The sequence below is a fragment of the Sycon ciliatum genome, chromosome 5 (genome assembly GCF_964019385.1).
Source record: "Sycon ciliatum chromosome 5, ocSycCili1.1, whole genome shotgun sequence".
NCBI classification, from domain to species: Eukaryota; Metazoa; Porifera; class Calcarea; order Leucosolenida; family Sycettidae; genus Sycon; species Sycon ciliatum.
In genome coordinates, this window is record NC_088647.1 from 38598776 (window position 1) to 38617815 (window position 19040).

Sequence of the window (19040 nt, forward strand, 5' to 3'; positions counted from 1 at the left end):
GAGATTGCATCACAGCCTAAATACAGCTATGCTACCATGGTGATATTCAGCAGGTCAGAACTGTAAATGATGTAACGATCAGGGGCTGGTCATAGATAAGCATGGATAAAAAAACGGGGGGGGGGTACAGAGAGGATATGGAGGGGCAACACAATGGTAAAAAGAATGGCTGATGAAGTTTCGTGAGAGAGAACTGGAGGATATGCTTGATTTGATTGAAATGTGATAGATTACATAGTGGCATGCGGATGTTTTCAAAAATGGTTTTCAGCACAGAGAAGCCATAATTATGAATAGTTACAAGTATGTCTACAGAGTATGTATATGTACATGTAGTAGCAGTATGTGCACGGGGCCGCCGCGGGGGTGGGGCGGGGTGGTTCAATGAATATGCCGGTGGTTAACGGAGGAGAAGATGTGCGTGGGTTGCTTTAGTTAGTATGTGTGTGTGAAGGGCATGGTGTGTGTGTGTGTGTGTGTGTGTGTGTGTGTGTGTGTGTGTGTGTGTGTGTGTGTGTGTGTGTGCGTGTTTGTGCTAGACAAGACATGCATACACACACGCGCATGGACGCACATGCACACACACACACACATGGACACACACGCACACACACAAGCACACATGCAACCTGTACAACGTGTTCTGGAAAAGTACAAGACAAGTGGAGTTGGACAAGGCTACACACAGGACAAGTCTAGCAGTAGCAGCAGCAGCATCAGCAGCAGTCAGTTTTCTCACAACATGGTCCACTTGGGCAGTGGTAGGATGGGAGCATGGTTAGCTATACGAGCTGCATCTGCCTTTACTCCACCTTTCAGTTCTTCTTTGTACATATGACCAGATTGCAGGTGCACTGTGCGTGCATCCAGTACATTCGACATCCAGTGACTCTCGTACATATCAGAGTTCACGTACGACGAGGCTGTAAACTTGCCATGACGTTTGCCCTTTGCGTAAGAGCCTGCATGCACAACACAACACACACATACACAGTGTCAGTGCAACAAGCTCTGTACTTGATGCAGCGTGACCTGAAAATGGGTCTTACCGGAATATTTGTATGATTATGCTTTTCAGCCATTGTTGGCTTTCAACTCCAGTAAGGTGCCATCTGTAAGTATAGCTACAGTCAAACCTCTTTAGGACGAACACCAAGGGACCGATGGTATTTGTTCGTAATAACGGGAGTCCTTCTTATCCATATTTTATACCCAGTGAATACACAGTGATTTATCCAATACAGTCATGGATACTAGTTCTTCCAACGCCAAAGTTTGTCTTATCAGTCACTGTGTTATCGGTCACAGTCTTATCAGTCACTGTCTTATCAGTCACTGTCTTATCAGTCACGGTGTTATCAGTCACGGTGTTATCGGTCACTGTGTTATCAGTCACTGTGTTATCAGTCACTGTGTTCTTCTTAACCAGGTTTCACTGTAGTTATTTAGAAACAAAAACTAGTTGTATAGAGTGGGGGGGGGGGGGGGGGGGGAGGGGGTTGAGCGCCTGTTCGTCTCAAAACATTTCGATGTACAGTTTGTATGGACCGGTATAAGGCGAGACCAAAATTTGATCCTAGAGGGTGGTGGCGTTCCCACGGCGGATGCGGAAAACTCGGCTTCCAGCCGAGTCTCACGCGAACCGTGAAATTTAAAAAAAAAATAAAATCGAGATTCCCGGGCAGGACCCATGTGAAATTGGTGCGGGCGGGCGAATTTTATTTTTTTATTTTTTCCATGTATGTACATGACTATAATGTGCATGCCATGTTGAACTTTTTTTTACAGCATTTTCCGGTAATTTTGATTCATTTTTTGCAGACAACAGGTACATGGTTTACCCGTTCAATTTTTCTATATTTCGGCCAACGATGGCCCTGATCTGTTCATCAGGGAGTCGTACAAGCTCGGGTTTGTGTGACTCCACGTCACAGATCTACTCACACGATCAGTACTGTCCATGTACATGTATGAACTGTTCAAAAAAAAAAAAAAAAAAATTGGCTTTGGCTCGATTTTGGTGCGGGAGGGCCCAGGAATCTCTATTTTTTTTGGTCTCGCCTAAGCACAGAAAAAAATAAAAAAAATATCGATACTATGTACGATCTGTATTGTGTGTTGTTTCTCAGGGAGGGGGAGGGGGTTGAAGAGAAATGACTAGTTTTCGTTTCTAAATAAATATCGGTATTTACTATTTACGGATGGCCCCTAAGTAACTAAATAACATGACAACCATACCAGTGAGCGGAGAGTACAATATTAGTCAGTGGTCACTGTAAGATATAGACTTTCCTGCACTTGGTCTGATCATAGCTACATGTAGCTGATGAGATGCAGGAACTTAAGGCACTGGTGGTGACAGTGCTGCTGGTTGTGATGGTAGTGGTGGTGCTGGTTGTGGTGACGGTGGTGGTGAGGATGGCAGGTGGTGGTGGTGGTGGTGCTGGTGGTGGTGGTGGTGAGGATGGCAGGTGGTGGTGGTGGTGGTGGTGGTAGGTGGTGTCATTTCTACATAGAGCAGCAACGTGGTCAAATCTGTCCAGATGGCAGTTGACCACGACAATGAAACGAGTTGAAAACAACCTCTGGAGAAAACTTGCAATGCATTGTGGTGCCAGCATATTTGTGAGTATCACAGAGGAAGAGAATGAAAAAAGGAGAACAGTGCAAATTCTACTTCCTCCACGCCACCCAGGTGTGCGCTTATCTTTTCACATGCTGTGAGCAGTCATTCCTTGACAATGGCTTAACCGTATGTCATTCAGTCAGATCCAGGTTTCTAGAAATGAAACAGACACTTCTATAGACGACCGTTGACGAGGACTTAAACTGGCGGCGACTTGAAACATCTCCGACATATCGACATCGAGTGACACAACAACAACAACAACAACAACAACAACAACAACAACAACAACAACAACAACAACAAAAAAGGAGTTATACGACGTGCAGAAGTTCTAGCTTCCGTGCTTTGCACGTGAGACCAGTTTGTGCACACATGGCCGACGCGCGGACACGGATCATGCGTGGGGGTCCTGTACGCACTGCTGCCATGTGCAAAGTACTGTCCGCACTAACTGATATTGGCCACGGAAATCAGTACTGCACTGCACTAGCCTGCAGTACAGATTGTACGCACTAACTGATATTGGCCACGGAAACCAGTGCTGCACTGCACTAGCCTGCAGTACAGATTGTACGCACTAACTGATATTGGCCACGGAAATCAGTGCTGCACTGCACTAGCCTGCAGTACAGATTGTCAACTCTGGATAATTCTTGTTTCCAGCTCCTGCCCTCAAAGTTCTCCTTCTTCTCCGCTCGAAGTCGTTCCAAGTTTGTGTACATTCAAGTACTGTACTGCTGGCTCAGGATTACAATATCGCTTCATCTCTCTTCCTTGTGTTGTGACATACGTTGTTTAATTACTACATCGCTTCATCTCTCTTCCTTGTGTTGTGACATACGTTGTTTAATTACTACATCGCTTCATCTCTCTTCCTTGTGTTGTGACATACGTTGTTTAATTACTACATCGCTTCATCTCTCTTCCTTGTGTTGTGACACACGTTGTTTAATTACTACATCGCTTCATCTCTCTTCCTTGTGTTGTGACATACGTTGTTTAATTACTACATCGCTTCATCTCTCTTCCTTGTGTTGTGACATACGTTGTTTAATTACTACATCGCTTCATCTCTCTTCCTTGTGTTGTGACATACGTTGTTTAATTACTACATCGCTTCATCTCTCTTCCTTGTGTTGTGACATACGTTGTTTAATTACTATATCGCTTCATCTCTCTTCCTTGTGTTGTGACATACGTTGTTTCTGCAGCCAGTTTGTGATTCCTCTTAGGGCCCGGTCACACATGCACTGGGGTTCCGCTTTGGCGGCGAGGTTCTGCGGCAGCGAGACTGGTGCCTCTCCAGCGGAACCACGTGTGTATGGTCACACATGAGTCAAGACAGACAGGGCAAGCTCTTACTGTGGCGGAAAAAATGAGAGTGAAGTGGACTGTGGTGCATACGGTACAGAGTCACTGACTATCTGCCTCACATGTTTTGTTGCATGGACATCATAAGTATCCAGATTTATCGTAGCAAGTCCATATTCAGCAGACCGGGGTGTATTCCGATGAAGCGAAACCGCAGAAGCGAGAGTGCCGCTCCCAAATTTTGGAGTCAGCGGATTTGAATTTCCGCTGGAGCGGTTGTTACGCTTTTCGCAGTTGCCATGGTATGTTTCGCCCTTGCAGCATCGGTTCAGCGGAACCGCTATTTTTGAGTGCATGTGTGACCGGGCCCTTACGCCATACGAGAGTAGAAAAGCCCTCAGAGAGCTCTTGCTAGTTCACTATATACACATCCTGTCAGAAATGGAAATGTGGCCCAGTCACACAAAGTACTGAGGGAAAAAAGTGCACATTGCGGTGGTGCTGAGAACGTATCTAGTATTGTGTGCATGCGCGAGCATGTGTGTGTGTGTGTGTGTGTGTGTGTGTGTGTGTGTGTGTGTGTGTGTGTGTGTGTGTGTGTGTGTGTGCTCTACTGAATCCCTATTTTTCCAATTCATCAGCCTTGCAAGCTGTTGAATGGTGTAATCCCAGCACAAGTTGCTATGTGTAACATAGCTGTTCGCTATCATCGCTTCCGCGATGGGCAGGTCTGAGGTCTGAGGTGTGTGTATGTGTGTGTGTGTGTGTGTGTGTCAGGGTTCGCACCAAGTCATGAAAATATTATTCAAGGGTTTTCAAGGGCCCCAAACCCCATTTTTTCAAGGACATTCAAGGACATTAGTTGGTGGGCTAACCGTTGGTTGGAACATCGCCGCCATTATCACTCAGAGAGAAGACATCGCGCTCAGAAGAAGAGGTGTTAACGCTGCGTCCAAGAGTGAACTATTGTGCTCTTTGACCCTCCATAGTTCCTCTGAGAGAGTGCCTGGGAGATAGGTAGCTTGGAAATGGCCGTAGAACGTGCTTTCCTGGACGCAATATTCAGCCATTTCTACCGTCTTCTTCAACTTGATTTATTTCGAAAAAATGTTATTTTTCAGGGTTTCTGCACTGGACGCGTTTGGGATCGAAAATCTCACCTGCGCAGCTCACGCGCTGAGATCCCTATCAGTACTACCAAGAGTGGATCCAGACTTGGTACTAGATCTACGGACTACGGTACCGGTTCCGGGTACCCAGCAGTGCGCGTAGACCTACTGCATGAACGTGAGTAGATCTACCGCATTCAAACCCAAAATCAAGGAAAAACACACTTTTTTCAAAAATTCAAGCACCCACACGAAAATTCAAGGATATTCAAGCACTTTCAAATCCGGCTTTGACATTCAAGGACTTTCAAGGAATTCAAGGAGTGGTGCGGACCCTGGTGTGTGTGTGTGTGTGTGTGTGTGTGTGTGTGTGTGTGTGTGTGTGTGTGTGTGTGCATGTGTGTGTGTATGTGTGTATGTGTGTGTGTGAGTGTGACCTTACCTCGACAAGCGCCACTAGGCATAGTTTCAGTACCGGTTCCAGTTCGCAAACCATTTTGAAACTTTCCTTGGAAGGTGGTTTTCTCATCACTGGCCCTGGTGTATGTACCGGCACCATGTGGTCGATCATGCAGCCATTCACCTTCATACATCTACACACACACACAGACACACACAGACATGCACAAACACACAGACACAGACACACGCACACTCAGGCGCATAATCGCATAGGGCACGGGGGCATGTGAACCCCTGACACTTTTTGACCTAGGTTCAGCATGCACAAAATGACCATGAATGACATTCACCAGCCATCCTACCCATACGATATGCGGCCGTGTACCCCTAAAAGGGGGGACCAGCTGCACCCCTGGACTGTCACACTGTATTGTACTGTACTGTACTTGCTCACTGCCATGACTGGTCACGTGAGTCTCCCACGAAGAGGGGAGAGAGATTCAAGAGGAGTCCTGGAAAGATGACTCAATTGGCTTTCGAATCACCCAATGGCCGACCCCCCCAGCCCCCAAACTCTGGGTGGACTTGGAAATGATCCCACTTATGGGCTCACCACACCTCAGTAAGCAGGCCGAGACAACGTGTAGAAAAGGACACACACACGCACGCACGCACGCAAGCACATACCTCAATGAAGTCATATCGGTCGACACTAGCGTCATCATCATCGATAGTGGCCGTGCGAACTGTCCATTTACCATTCCCACTTCTCTGATCAAACTGCCAATCTCCTTCATACTCATGAAGTACACTGGCGCAGGGTGTGATCAGACAACCAGCGCCATGCCGTAGACCATGTTCAAACATACCCTCATACCGACAGCCAGAAGAAAACAGTTTCTTGCCAGCCCCGTGCACAAGTCCGTTGAGGAAGGCACCTGTGTACATGTCGTCGTTCGGCCAGCGTAGCTGACCCTGGCCACACCAGAGATCAAACTGCCATTCACCTATGGAAACACACATGCATATGCACACACACACATACACACGCACACATACACACACATACGCACGCACACACACACACACACACACACACACACACACACACACACACACACACACACACACACACACAACGGGGCAATAGATGCTGATTGTTCACGCTGCGTGCTCAAAGTAGTATCAGCAAAGCAGCAGTGGAGTTCAGTGTACTGATTTGTGATAGGTTGAACCTGATGACATGTTACGGCTCACTCAACTTTCCAGTTGAATTTCCTTCTGCACCTCTGCAGTCCTTTTCTTCTTCCGTTAGTCTTTCTCTCCTTTCTCAGTACGTACTATCTTGCAAGGGTGGATGCGAGTATTCCCTGGCAGATCCATGTACTCCCCCCCCCCCCCCAGCCCACCAGAACTATGTACCCCCCCCCCCAGCCCCCCAGATCCATGTACCCCCCCCCCCCCCAACAGCCCACCAGATCCATGTACCCCCCCCCCCAGCCCACCAGATCCATGTACCCCCCCCCCCCCCAACAGCCCACCAGATGTATGTACCCCCCCCTCCCCTCCCCCACAGCCCACCAAATCTATGTCACTACATTCCTCTACTTGATAAGCTATTCTCTCAAACATATTTCTCCGTTGTGCTGGAACTCTTTTTGAATTGCTTTTGTTCTTTCTTGCAATGTGCCAGCTGCTGAACTGTGCAGGTGTAGCAGCACCATTTAATTATTATTACACTTCGGCGATGATTTGTAAGAAAGGGTTTGCTCCCCTCACCGTCCAGGAGCGACACTGACTCACGCTGCTATCTGGTGTTCACGAGGTGTTTGTTGCGCTGGAAATGGAGCGTCTCTGTAAGTTTGTATCCCTGGTGATGTTTGTGCCTGGAGAGCACTATATAAGTGGTGCTCTTCAGGCACAATCTTCCTCAGCCTACTCAAGCTCAACTGATGAGGGGTGAATTCCCCGAAACACTGTGTATTGAGCAGGGAGTGGTGCTTTCTTGCAGGTTTGCCGAGTCGAAGGTTCGATGGACTTCTCGTGTGCTCTGGATGGCAGTCGTGAGTCAGTCAAGTGTCAAGTAAAGTCGGCGGAATAGCGCGAGCTCCAGTGTGGGGAGCAAACCCTTTATTATTATGATTATTATGATGATTGTGCCGTCACTGATAATGTGATCATGCACATTCTTGGATTCTCTTAGGGCATGTTCGATTGTACGAATCCATCAGCCCCAGACCCGGATTCGCCAAATTCGTACATGTTCGATTGTGCGAATCTGGATCCCGAGAGCACGGATTCGGATCCAGTCAACCCAGCTCTCCCAGAGATGGATTCGATGGATTCACTTCCATGGTACGACTCGTATCTACTCAAAACTCGCAATATGCGTACACTAGGTCAAGAGTTTACCACAACGCGCACAGATACTACGGGATGAGCTGTAGCAACGCGGTTGCTAAGGCCTTGAAACGGATTATCGGTTGTGCACATTCGATTTTATCCATCCGATCGAAGTGATTTGGTCGGCGGGGATCGGGATCCAGTTTCTACAATCGAATGCAGCCTTAGAGTTGTCTTGGTCGTTCATGAATTGGTATTGGTATTGTTTTAATATTCGATCGTTTAATACAACATTTGTAGTCACAATCTTTTCGTGTTTTGGAGTGCGGGCAAAATTACATAGATAGTAGTGGTGGAATGAGCACACAATGAGCACCGGAAGTATTGTGCAATAGCCGGCCCGGGTTCAAGAACACCAGTTCCCACTAGACTACATCATGCTGAGTAGGCAGTAATAGCAACTAAAACAAAGCCATGATCTACAGTACTTGAGGTAGACTCAGGTGCAAAGCCAAGGATCAATTTATAATTTATAAGAAGAAAAGAGGAGCAAGGAGCTACACGTAAAGCTATAATGTCCACGCTTGTCTTGGTTGCGCTCACCTTTCTCTCCGCTATGTTATTTCTTTAACTTAGAACCTTCCAAGTTGGAACTGTGTTGGAGTGTGCATTCAAGATGTGCTAGGGCTGTTAGCCAGTTAGGTGAAGAACGCCAGCACCGTCGGTCAGTGTCGTGCAATTTTATCGCATGAGCTGATTGTAAAGTAACTGCAGTGGTGATAGTGGATATTACAGCGCAACGTGTAGCTCCTTGGTTCTCTTTTCTTCTTATAAATCTACATGAGTATTCATGAGTATTCAGCCACTATGTAGCAAGCACACCATATCAATCATTTGTCACATAAACAAGTTTGCAAGGAAGAGACCACTTGCGTTTGTGATGGTGCAGGGGTTTTTTCAATGCATTTTTCATTCGTTTTGTTTTGGAAGCGACTTCAATTATTCCAAGCATTCACAAATTGATTTTAAAAAGAATACATCCCAGATTTTCAAGTGTGTACAGTCAGTATCGCCTATAGCGTTGGTGTTTGATTTTGAGCATTTATCACTATAAGCGATATATTACTATGACCGATACTGCATGCACTGTATGCGAGTGGGGTGTCAAACGACTCAGCGCGCCGTGCACATACGCACTACATACATGTACAATGTCATGTAGCTGGCTGTAGCTCCTGACACACAACATCAGCATTTCCTCATGATGGAGGCATATTTTGGCAACTTGTACAAGCAAAACTCACCAAACAACACTCACTGGACAAGTTCTTCACGACCAAGTAACACCATGTTCTACTCTGACATCACTTGATTTTACATGAATCACTATAACCGATGCAAAAAATAATGTAATAAAGGCCTTTTGAAATATGAATTTGATCACTATAGGCGATATATTACTATAGACGATTATTACTATACGCGATAACTGTGTATAATTAGTTATGGCAATTGAAAATGAATTTGAGAAATTGATCACTATATCCGGTATATTACTATAGCCGCCAACCTTATAGGCGATACGGACTGTACTTGATTACAGATAATAGCAAGAATATAATTATAACCCCCAAGAGTGTGCAACTCTGCATATGGGTCTCCGACAGCGAAAACTCACATCACATGTCTAATACGTTCGTACTACGTACAAACGAAGCATAGCGTGTGCGCAATTCGAATATCTGCCACGATCATGCTGGAGATTTGCATGCCCGCAGTGAGTTTCTGTCAGAGTGGTTTTTTTATTACTCCGCTGCTCGCTAAAAACGGGTTGGAAACGTACAGCTGTGACACTGCACCACGTGATGTGAGTTTTCGCCGTCGGCGTACCCCATAGAAAGGGTATCAGGAGTTGCACACTCTTGGGGGGGGGGGGGGGGTATATACTCTTGATAATAGTAGCACAGTAGTGATAGATTTAGACAGCCATTCCCCAAACAGTCATTCCCCAAACAGTCATTTCCCAAACAGTCATTTCCCAAACAGTCATTTCCCAAACAGTCATTTCCCAAACAGTCATTTCCCAAACAGTCATTTCCCAAACAGTCATTGCCCAAACTGTCATTCCCCAGACAGTCATTGCCCAAACAGTCATTCCCCAAACAGTTATTCCCCAGACAACTCACCACTGTATTCGCGTCCGTCGGCGTAAACTTGTTTTCCCATGCCGTGTTTCAAGCCCTGTTTCCATCCACCGGAGTATCGTTCCCCGTTGTCGCATAGCAACTCACCGTTACCATGACGCTGTCCATGTTGAAACGTGCCCTTGTACACTTGCCCGTTGTCATAGGTCATTTCACCTGTACCGTTTGGTTTGCCGCAAGAGAACTCACCGGTGTATTTATCACCTAGTGTTGTTGTCAGCTCACCACTGCCATGGAAAAAGCCATGCTCAAACTTGCCGACGTACCGCGTTCCATCCTGCTTGTACAGGGCATACAGACATACAGACCAAACACGCACTGTCCATTGTCTTATGGACACACAGATCGATACACACTGTCCATTGTCATATGGACACACAGATCGATACACACTGTCCACAGCTATACAAACACACTGACTAATTCACACTGTCCATAGCTAGACACTGTCACAGATATACTGATTACTGACCCGCAATACAGACCATGTACGGTGAGATAGAGACATGAACCGAAGCACATCATCCACAAACATACGGACATACGGACACATAGACCGATACACGTCGTTCACAATCATAAAGATACACAGAGCGATGGACAGCACAAGACAGTAGCAGACTTGCAGTGCACATATAGGAAGACCAGAAATTCAGCACAGCAGCAACAACAGCAGCAGCAGCAGCAACAGCAGCAGCAACAGCAGCAGCAACAGCAGCAGCAGCAGCAACAGCAACAGCAGCAGCAGCAGCAGCAGCAGCAACAGCAGTACGATAAGGCAGCAGCAGCAGTACGACAAGGCAGCAGTACGACAAGGCAGAAGATATGAGCCGCGGCCAGCAAAAAAGGTACTATAGAAAATTGCGGAAATTGTTCAGAATGGGAGTTTGAAGTTCGGAATTGAAAAAACCTTTTGAGTTGAGGTGATTTTGTACTTTTTACGAGTTGTCTCCTTGATGAGGATCGCTTCAAGATTATTTGTTTTCATCTTGACAAGGTATCAAGTGGCGCAACTTCATCTTTCAACAAGTGTGAGTGCATGCAAGACGCGTACTGAAAGTAGAGAAGCCACAGAGTGTCATGGCATGCACGAGTAGAAGACGAAGCCTAGAAATTTGCGGTGCGAGCGTTGACGACCTCGCTGCGCTACGGGAACATGACGAAAGTTTTTACGGCCTAAACAGCAGTGATACGATCGCCGAATCGTCTGGCTCAGACGACTCAGATTCGGACACACCTGCAGAAAAGCGGACCTGTTTACCGCTGGAGTCGCAGAGCAGCGATGACGAGTATTTCAGCGATGCAGAGGATACCACTAGCGACGGAACGAGTGCAGCAAGTGGAGCGGCAGCGGCGATGATACGCGACACACTTTACATCGGTTGCAAATGCAAAGTGAATCATTGGACCAAGCTACCTCCGAACCAGCTCGAGGAACTGGTATGTAACTTGAGAGCAATGAAGAGGAGTGAGCTGAAGCGGTACGTGCTGGGCGAACTTGCAGCGATAATGAAAATATCTAGCCCCAGCGTTCTCGCAAATTTTCGTTCACATATGCAATGCTTGGTGTTGTCGTCTGCCGTGAAGGGTTCCAAGATGCACCTGGATTGTCGCATTCTCTACTACGTAAATTACAAGAAGACGCTGAACATCTACTTACAACGCCACAGAGCAGCAAGAGTAAGGGCAAACCCCCGCCCACCATCTTACCTACTGCAGTGGCTAACAATGTTGTGCAGTTTATCAAAAACTATGCATCTCGTTATGGAATGCCACAACCAGCAGCACCCAGGGGACGCGCAGCAAAGGCGCCCACATATCTTCCTGCTAGTTGTACAAAGAAAGAAATTCATTGCCTATACTGTGATTCTGAAGGTGCGCATCCTATTAGTCTGACCACGTTCAAATGGCTTTGGAAAGCTAATACTCCAGATATATGCATCATGAAGCAGATGATCTGATGTTTGCGCACGCTGTGAGCGGCTGCGTGAGAATGTCAGGCATGCAAAGACAGAGGAGACCAACCGCCTGGCCATGGAGCAACTTTCAGCTCACATGCAGGAGGCTGATGATGAACGGCAGTACTACAACAAATCAATTAGTGATGCCAGGGATGAGCTAAGCCAAACAACAGATACAGATACACAGGCATCTTCTACCCACATCACTTTCGACTTCGCCCAACAGATTGAGCTACCTCAGCACACTCGCCAGGAGCAATGCCACAGGCCAAGAAGAGGCCGAGGGCATGGCAGAGGACTTGTAACTAACTATAATGCAGAAGTAAGCTGACAGCAATTGCCAATCTGGACACCCTTGTACATATAGTGGTATTTAACCATCCCCAGCACCTTAGAATACGTTCAAACTATCAGGAATGATAATTCACATATGAAGAAGTGTTTTGGAGCAAAAAACCGTTTTCCAAAAATTCACCCCACAGTACCATTTTTGCTGGCTGCGGCTCATATGCTGGTTGACTTACGGTACAGGTCAACTTGCCATGTCCAAATATACAGCCATCAACAAAGTTTCCTTGAAAGCAGTCTCGGTTAGAGAGTGTGAGTTGTCCATCACCGTGTGGTAAAGTGTTGACAAAGTTACCAGTGTATGTGTCACCATTCCACCATTTTAATGTTCCATGACCGTGCTGCTTTTCTGTCACAAAATCACCGATGTACACGTCACCTGGACACACACGCATTATGTCATAAGCAAGAGTGAGAGTGAGCACAATGATCAGGACCTGTCAGGACCATGATCACCAAGACACCAATGTAACCACGACAACCATGATCACCAAGAGTCCAAGACAGCCGTGTTAATGAAGATATAGTGAGAGAAATAGAGAATTAGAGCAACACCAACACCAGCAGTGACATCATCATCATCATCATCATCAGTATGACCAGGATCATTGACATCACCATTATCACCATCACCATCACCAGTCACTGCAGCAGCAGCAGCAGCATCAGCATCAGCAGCATCAGCATCAGAATCAGCAATATCAGCATCAGCAGCATCAGCAGCATCATCATCAGCAGCAGCAGCAGCAGCAGCAGCAGCAATATCAGCATCAGCAGCATCATCAGCAGCAGCAGCAGCAGCAACATCAGCATCAGCATCAGCATCAGCAGCATCCGCAATATCATCACTATTCACTATCACAAGTTGGGGTATACACACACACACACACACACACACGCACACACACACACACACACACACACACACACACACACACACACACACACACCATGTGTACGTGTATACGCCCGTCGCAAGAGAAGCACGCAAATCTGCAAATGCACTGGATGTGCACCCACAGATTTTCTCTTATAGCCACGATAGCGAACAAGATCTGAATGATACAGATCAAGACTTGCGCCAGGTAACTGTCTAATCCACACAACTGGCGAAGCCATGTGAATCGACCACCAATGCACACCTGGTCTACACCACACGGAGTACATTAGTCCATCGGCCAAATCTCAGAAAAGGCCTCTTTCGGAGAAGGTGATGCACTGAAGCTCCAAGTAAACGCCCTTTGGCACACTAGCTCATGAGACCCCATAGAATACGAATCCGATTGTTGGACGTTGCCAATCCAGTCCAGGAAAGTCGAACTGGGTCGAATACCTTCTTCCGATTTTCGTAATTTCGTCCACCATTACATCTTTCTCATCGACTTTTTTTCGCATGGCGAATGTTCTTGAGCCGCTGAGCAGAATCTACGCACGCTCGAACACTTGAAATGCCTGCATGTTGACGGTTCGCAAGATTCTAGCGAGCTTGGTGGAAATCTATTATTTATTTGGACATTTGTTGGGGAATCTGAATTAGAACGGTAGAAGCTCATTCGGAGAAGACGGCGTGTCGCCGCTGTCGGATTGTCGCTACTGTGTTTCAGACGTATTTGCTTGAGCGTGCTATTGAGGATGGACAGAAGATGAAGTGACGGCTTTCTTGAACACGGACGTTTTGTCTACATTGTAGCTGAAACATCTCATCTGGCGTCTAGAACGCAATTATTATGAGTTGTGAGTGGCAGCTGAGCTGAACACAAGCTGGACACCATTCGTCAGCTGGGAATTTGCATCGAAGCTCTTGATAGCCACGATAAGCATAATTATACAGAGGTAACATTGTTTGACTCAATACGCATGCAGGTGATACCACTAGTGGCACTGCAATGTAAATGGTGCAAAATTGATGCAACAGCGAATATGTACTTCGTACAATCACGAACAATTGTAAGGCAAGTGTTCATGCCTGTCATAGAAGAATTTCAGCCCGGAATACTTGTTGTCATGGTCATAAATAATACAGGACTTGAGTTGGCTCTGGACATAAACACACTTGTGGTGAATACGGTCATTATTGCGAGAAAAATATTTAGCCATTGTATGCCGCACTACAAGCAATATTTCATGTACATGTATGTGAGACTCAATTGCATCCACAAGGCCGTAGATGCATGTAAGCACACAATGATGTACAGTATAAGTAGTAGTCGACATATGGTGCCTTCCTGCTGCACATGCACATGTGGCAAGTTGGCAACGACGCATGACCTATCCGCACCGCACAGCGTGAGCTTAGAAAGGAATATTGCACACATAGTGCTATTTGTGTTCCGATATCGTTAAGCCGGTATACATGTACTAGTATCCTTATACCTGGTCACTCGATAGCCGATGCTGACTGTACTAATCTTATCCATATTACCCGATAGGCTATAGCACACTGCGTCAGATCACTATGCAACAAAACAAGAGCTTTGGAGCGAATATAAACTGAAGCAAAGTAGGTTTCAACGGTACAGCACTAGTCACAATGAGGGGAGTTACAAGGATGGTTGGGCCGTCACACATAGATGATGATTGTATGTGATTCATGCATGGTGGAAAATTACCACCAATGGCGATGATATTGCTTTCACAACAATGACATCAGTAGGAGCAGTGACACAACCTTACTGCTCCAAGTAGGATTTACAAGCGAGTGAAGGGAGAGCAGACTGGTCTAATAGCAGACCGGGTCTAAGCAAGGAAGTACCGTAAAGTCGCGGATAAAAGCCGGGTTTGCATACAAGCACATCGCGGATAGAAGCCTGAAAATCAAACGGGTCAAATGCATATAAGCCTGTCGCGCGTAGAAGCCTGGCTTCTATGCAAGTGCGGATCGGGTAGGTCAAGAGTGCATGCGCTATGTACAGTGCATAGTAAAACTGCCGCCGTACCGGTAGTCAGTGGAAGATCTACGCGTGTCGCGCATAGAAGCCTGGCTTCTATGCAAGCCCGGGTCGGCCGATGTGCATACAAGCCTGGCAAAAATATCAGTGGTGCATATAAGCATGGTTTGCATACAAGCCTGGTTTGCATTGAAGCCTGATGTAGAAAGCGGCTAATGTGCTTATAAGCCCGGCTTTTATCCGCGACTTCACGGTAATCGGCATCAGAGGTGAGCTTGCACATCAGAAAACAGAATCGATGATGATCACCAAACACAGAGAAGTTGGCTATGTGTATGTTTGTGTCACTGTGTGTGCATGTGCGTTTGTGTGTGTGTATGCGGGTGGTTAATGGCCCACACTGGAGCCGAATAGGAGCGCCAGTGGTTGAGGGCTAGCACAGGAGTAGGAGTAGCAGCAGCTCCAACCTAGGAAGATCAGCTTCTGGATGAAAATCTCCCGGACACAGTAGGTACCAAGCTTCACTAGCAGATTGCCGGCAGGGGCGCACGGCGAGCACCCGTACATCCCTCAAGCCACCAGAGCCGCAGTACTTGGACACGATCCAGGTGCTTACCCGCCAACAATGCTGAGAAGGCACTGGAGCCATACAGGAACTTATGATCGAGCATGACCACAGACTTGAAATACAGGGTCCGGCTTTGAATACTGAGACAGCGACGTCTCCTCCACAGAACACCACTCAGCCCCACCATTGCATTATTTTCGCTTTTTCATGATTTTACAATTGTGTTAGAGCACACAGCACTCGATGCAACATTTACCAGTGACTAAATAACTCCACGTCTCCGACCACAACTGCAGCGTTCCCGTGAGCCTGTTGGATTCCGTCAGCCTGTTGAGATTATCTTCATCTCGCCACATGTGAGCCTGTGTGTTTCATCCGTATCGTGGCACAATTACACAGACACGATTTCCAACACAGGCCGGTTCCGTTGCTCGAAGGGTTGGCGGTAAGAATTGCTACGCCGTCTGTGGCTGCATGGGAACTTGGAGAGTCGTCGTCTTTCTCCATAAATCCTGATCCTCACGCGAACAACAGCCACTATTGCCTAAAAACTACGACACAACAGTATCAAGCTCGCCCCAGCAGAAGGACACGAATGACGAGCGCTAAGACGGAGAAAGAGAGACAGGGTTAGCGAGAGCTGACTAGTGCAGGTACTCTGTCATCTCCTGAGGCGGTGGGCCAAGCAGCGAAGTGAAACGGAGGAAGATAGAAGGCATACGGAGGCACCAAAACCTATTGCCTGTCACATACTAAGTGCCATTTAGCGTTGACAGCTGTCAGCTGACAGCCTCAAAAATTTGAAAATCTGCTCAAAAATCTCTCGATCAGAACTCTGCGCACTCTCAAATGGAGCGCACAGTAAAACACTCGGCGACGAAGAACGCTTCGTATCGACGCCCTGGACTGAATTCGGCACGTCCAACAAACGGAATAGTGTTCTCTGATAAATTCTCTACGTGCTGGGTGTGGTCGCGTTTACTTGGAAGCTCAGTGCATCACCACTTTCGATTTTGAGACTTGGCCGATGGACTACATCGGCATAAAACGGCCACACACACACACACACACACACACACACACACACACACACACACACACACACACACACACACACACAGACACACACACACACACACAGCAGCCCAGACTACCCACCTGTAACAAAAGAAAGCTTTCCGGACCCGTGTCGTTCGTTCTCCACCCAGCATCCGTCATACTCAGTACCGTCAGCATAGACTTGTTTACCGCTGCCATGGCGTAATGCATCACACCAAATACCTTCATAGAACGCTTTCTCAGACTGGATGAAGTGACGGACAGTACGCGTCATCGTGTCAAGGGCTGCAGTATCCGAGCTAGACAGTGACATGAGCGATAAATTCGTTACACGCTCTGCACACACACACACACACACACACACACACACACACACACACACACACACACACACACATACACATACACACACACACACACACACACATACGCACACAAATATAAACACATACACACACACACACACACACACACACACACACACACACACACACACACACACACACACACACACACACACATGCACGCACACACATACACACAAACACATGTACACACATATACACACATATACCCACACACATGCACACACACATACCATTGTCAACAAGGAGAAAGAACGACTCGATTGAGTTTTTGAAGCCAAGATAAATAATATTATTAATACCTCCCATGATCATACTGATGACTCGCATAACCTGAGTGGGTTTTTAGCAGGGAGTGCTATTTTTACTACTCCATTGCTCGCTAAGGGCCAGGTTCCACTTCGGCTCCGCTGCTCCATTGCTCGTCTTTCGCGGCTTGAAACGTCATCATTACCATAGTGACCGCGGCTCGAGGTGGAGCAGCGAGGCTGCGGCTCACCGCGAGCTTTCGCTACGATTCTTGATCAAAAACTGCGAGCCGCGGTCGCGGCTCGCCCAGATTTGCCCCTAGAGGCGGGGAAATCGCTTTTGTTGCAAAGACTTGAAAGAGAAAACGTGTACCAGTTGTACCAAGAGTCCAGTAGTTCACCAAGTGCACAACCTGAGGTCATGTACTCTTCTTCGTTGTGCCTACAATTGTTGTGTGAATATTATTGCTGAATATTATTGTCAATTTATTATAGCATGGGAACGAGTTATTTTTGATCAGGCAATCTCGTGGCCAGCAAGCAGTATTGATTGTAGCTGTCTTTAGCTTTCGTTTTCACGTCCTTTCCTTTGTTTTCACGGCCAAGATGACTTTTACATGGAGTAAAGATTTGGAAAAGGCACTGCTAGAGCTGTGGCACGTTGTGGGGAAGAGATTCGACAAGAAGATGAAGACAGCAAAGGAGAAGAGGAAATGGGTGAGGAAACGATTAATTGAGATGAAGGCGGAGGGAACAATATACATTGCACCAGGAGCAGGGGATGTTGACGACCTGACTGACGAAATCGTCAAGAATAAAATCGACGGCCTGAAACGGACTGGGCGCAAGAATATGGATAAATTTGTAGTGCCAGCATTAAAAAGAAATAAGAAGGAGCCACCGACTGGATCAGCTGTGGACGATGACAATGTGGACCGAGGTGATGTCGTTGGTATCCCTCTCGACTGGGAGGATTTGGAGAAGAAGTCCAAGTGGCACCTGATACACACATACTTTACTTTATTTGGCGACCACCCAACTTGGGGTCCAGGTCTCGGTGGTGCTGTCCACACCGCAATAGTAGTCGAGGATTCAGCTGCCAACTGTGCTGATGACGGAGAGACATGCAAAGCGGAGCCTCTAGCCACTCCAAGCACCAGTGACTTTGAAGTTGACCAACTTCACAGCCCAACCCTGAAGAGGAATCGATCAGAGGACAGCGATGATGATGCTGATGCTGATGATATTGCCACACCCGTCACACCAGCCGCAACGATGAAGGCCGAGAAAAAGGATATTCTAGCAGGTAGCACAAACACCACGGGTGGCAAGTCAGCAACGTCAGTTCCTTGCACAGTACGCTGAAATCCAGGAGAAGCATGAAGAGAAAGAGCATGCGTCTCAGGTGCGTATCCATTTTGATTGTCTCTGACCATGAATGTATGTCGTAGGAGCATAGTAGTGATATTTGGTGCATTTGGTGCATTGAGCACCGGATGTATAGCAATAAAGAATGTAGAAATGCAAGACTATGGTCTATTGAACACCTTGGATCATTCATGATAAATGCTCGTTTCTTTTGACCAGTTGCGTCGGAAGATTATC

At 46.9% G+C, this 19040-nt stretch overlaps 1 protein-coding gene across 1 annotated transcript in view; it reads right to left on the bottom strand.

Annotated features, from left to right (window-relative positions):
- Nucleotides 1-625: 625 nt before the first annotated feature.
- Nucleotides 626-19040, bottom strand: part of LOC135818621 (uncharacterized) — a 25105-nt gene continuing 6690 nt past the window's right edge. Inside the window, exons 5-10 of the mRNA XM_065332008.1 lie at nt 16922-17158; nt 12484-12686; nt 9981-10275; nt 6139-6458; nt 5492-5642; nt 626-962 (exon numbers count right to left, since the gene is read on the bottom strand). Coding sequence (XP_065188080.1) covers nt 736-962; nt 5492-5642; nt 6139-6458; nt 9981-10275; nt 12484-12686; nt 16922-17158 — 1433 coding nt within the window. The 3' untranslated portion in view covers nt 626-735. The remainder of the gene's footprint in view (nt 963-5491; nt 5643-6138; nt 6459-9980; nt 10276-12483; nt 12687-16921; nt 17159-19040) is intronic.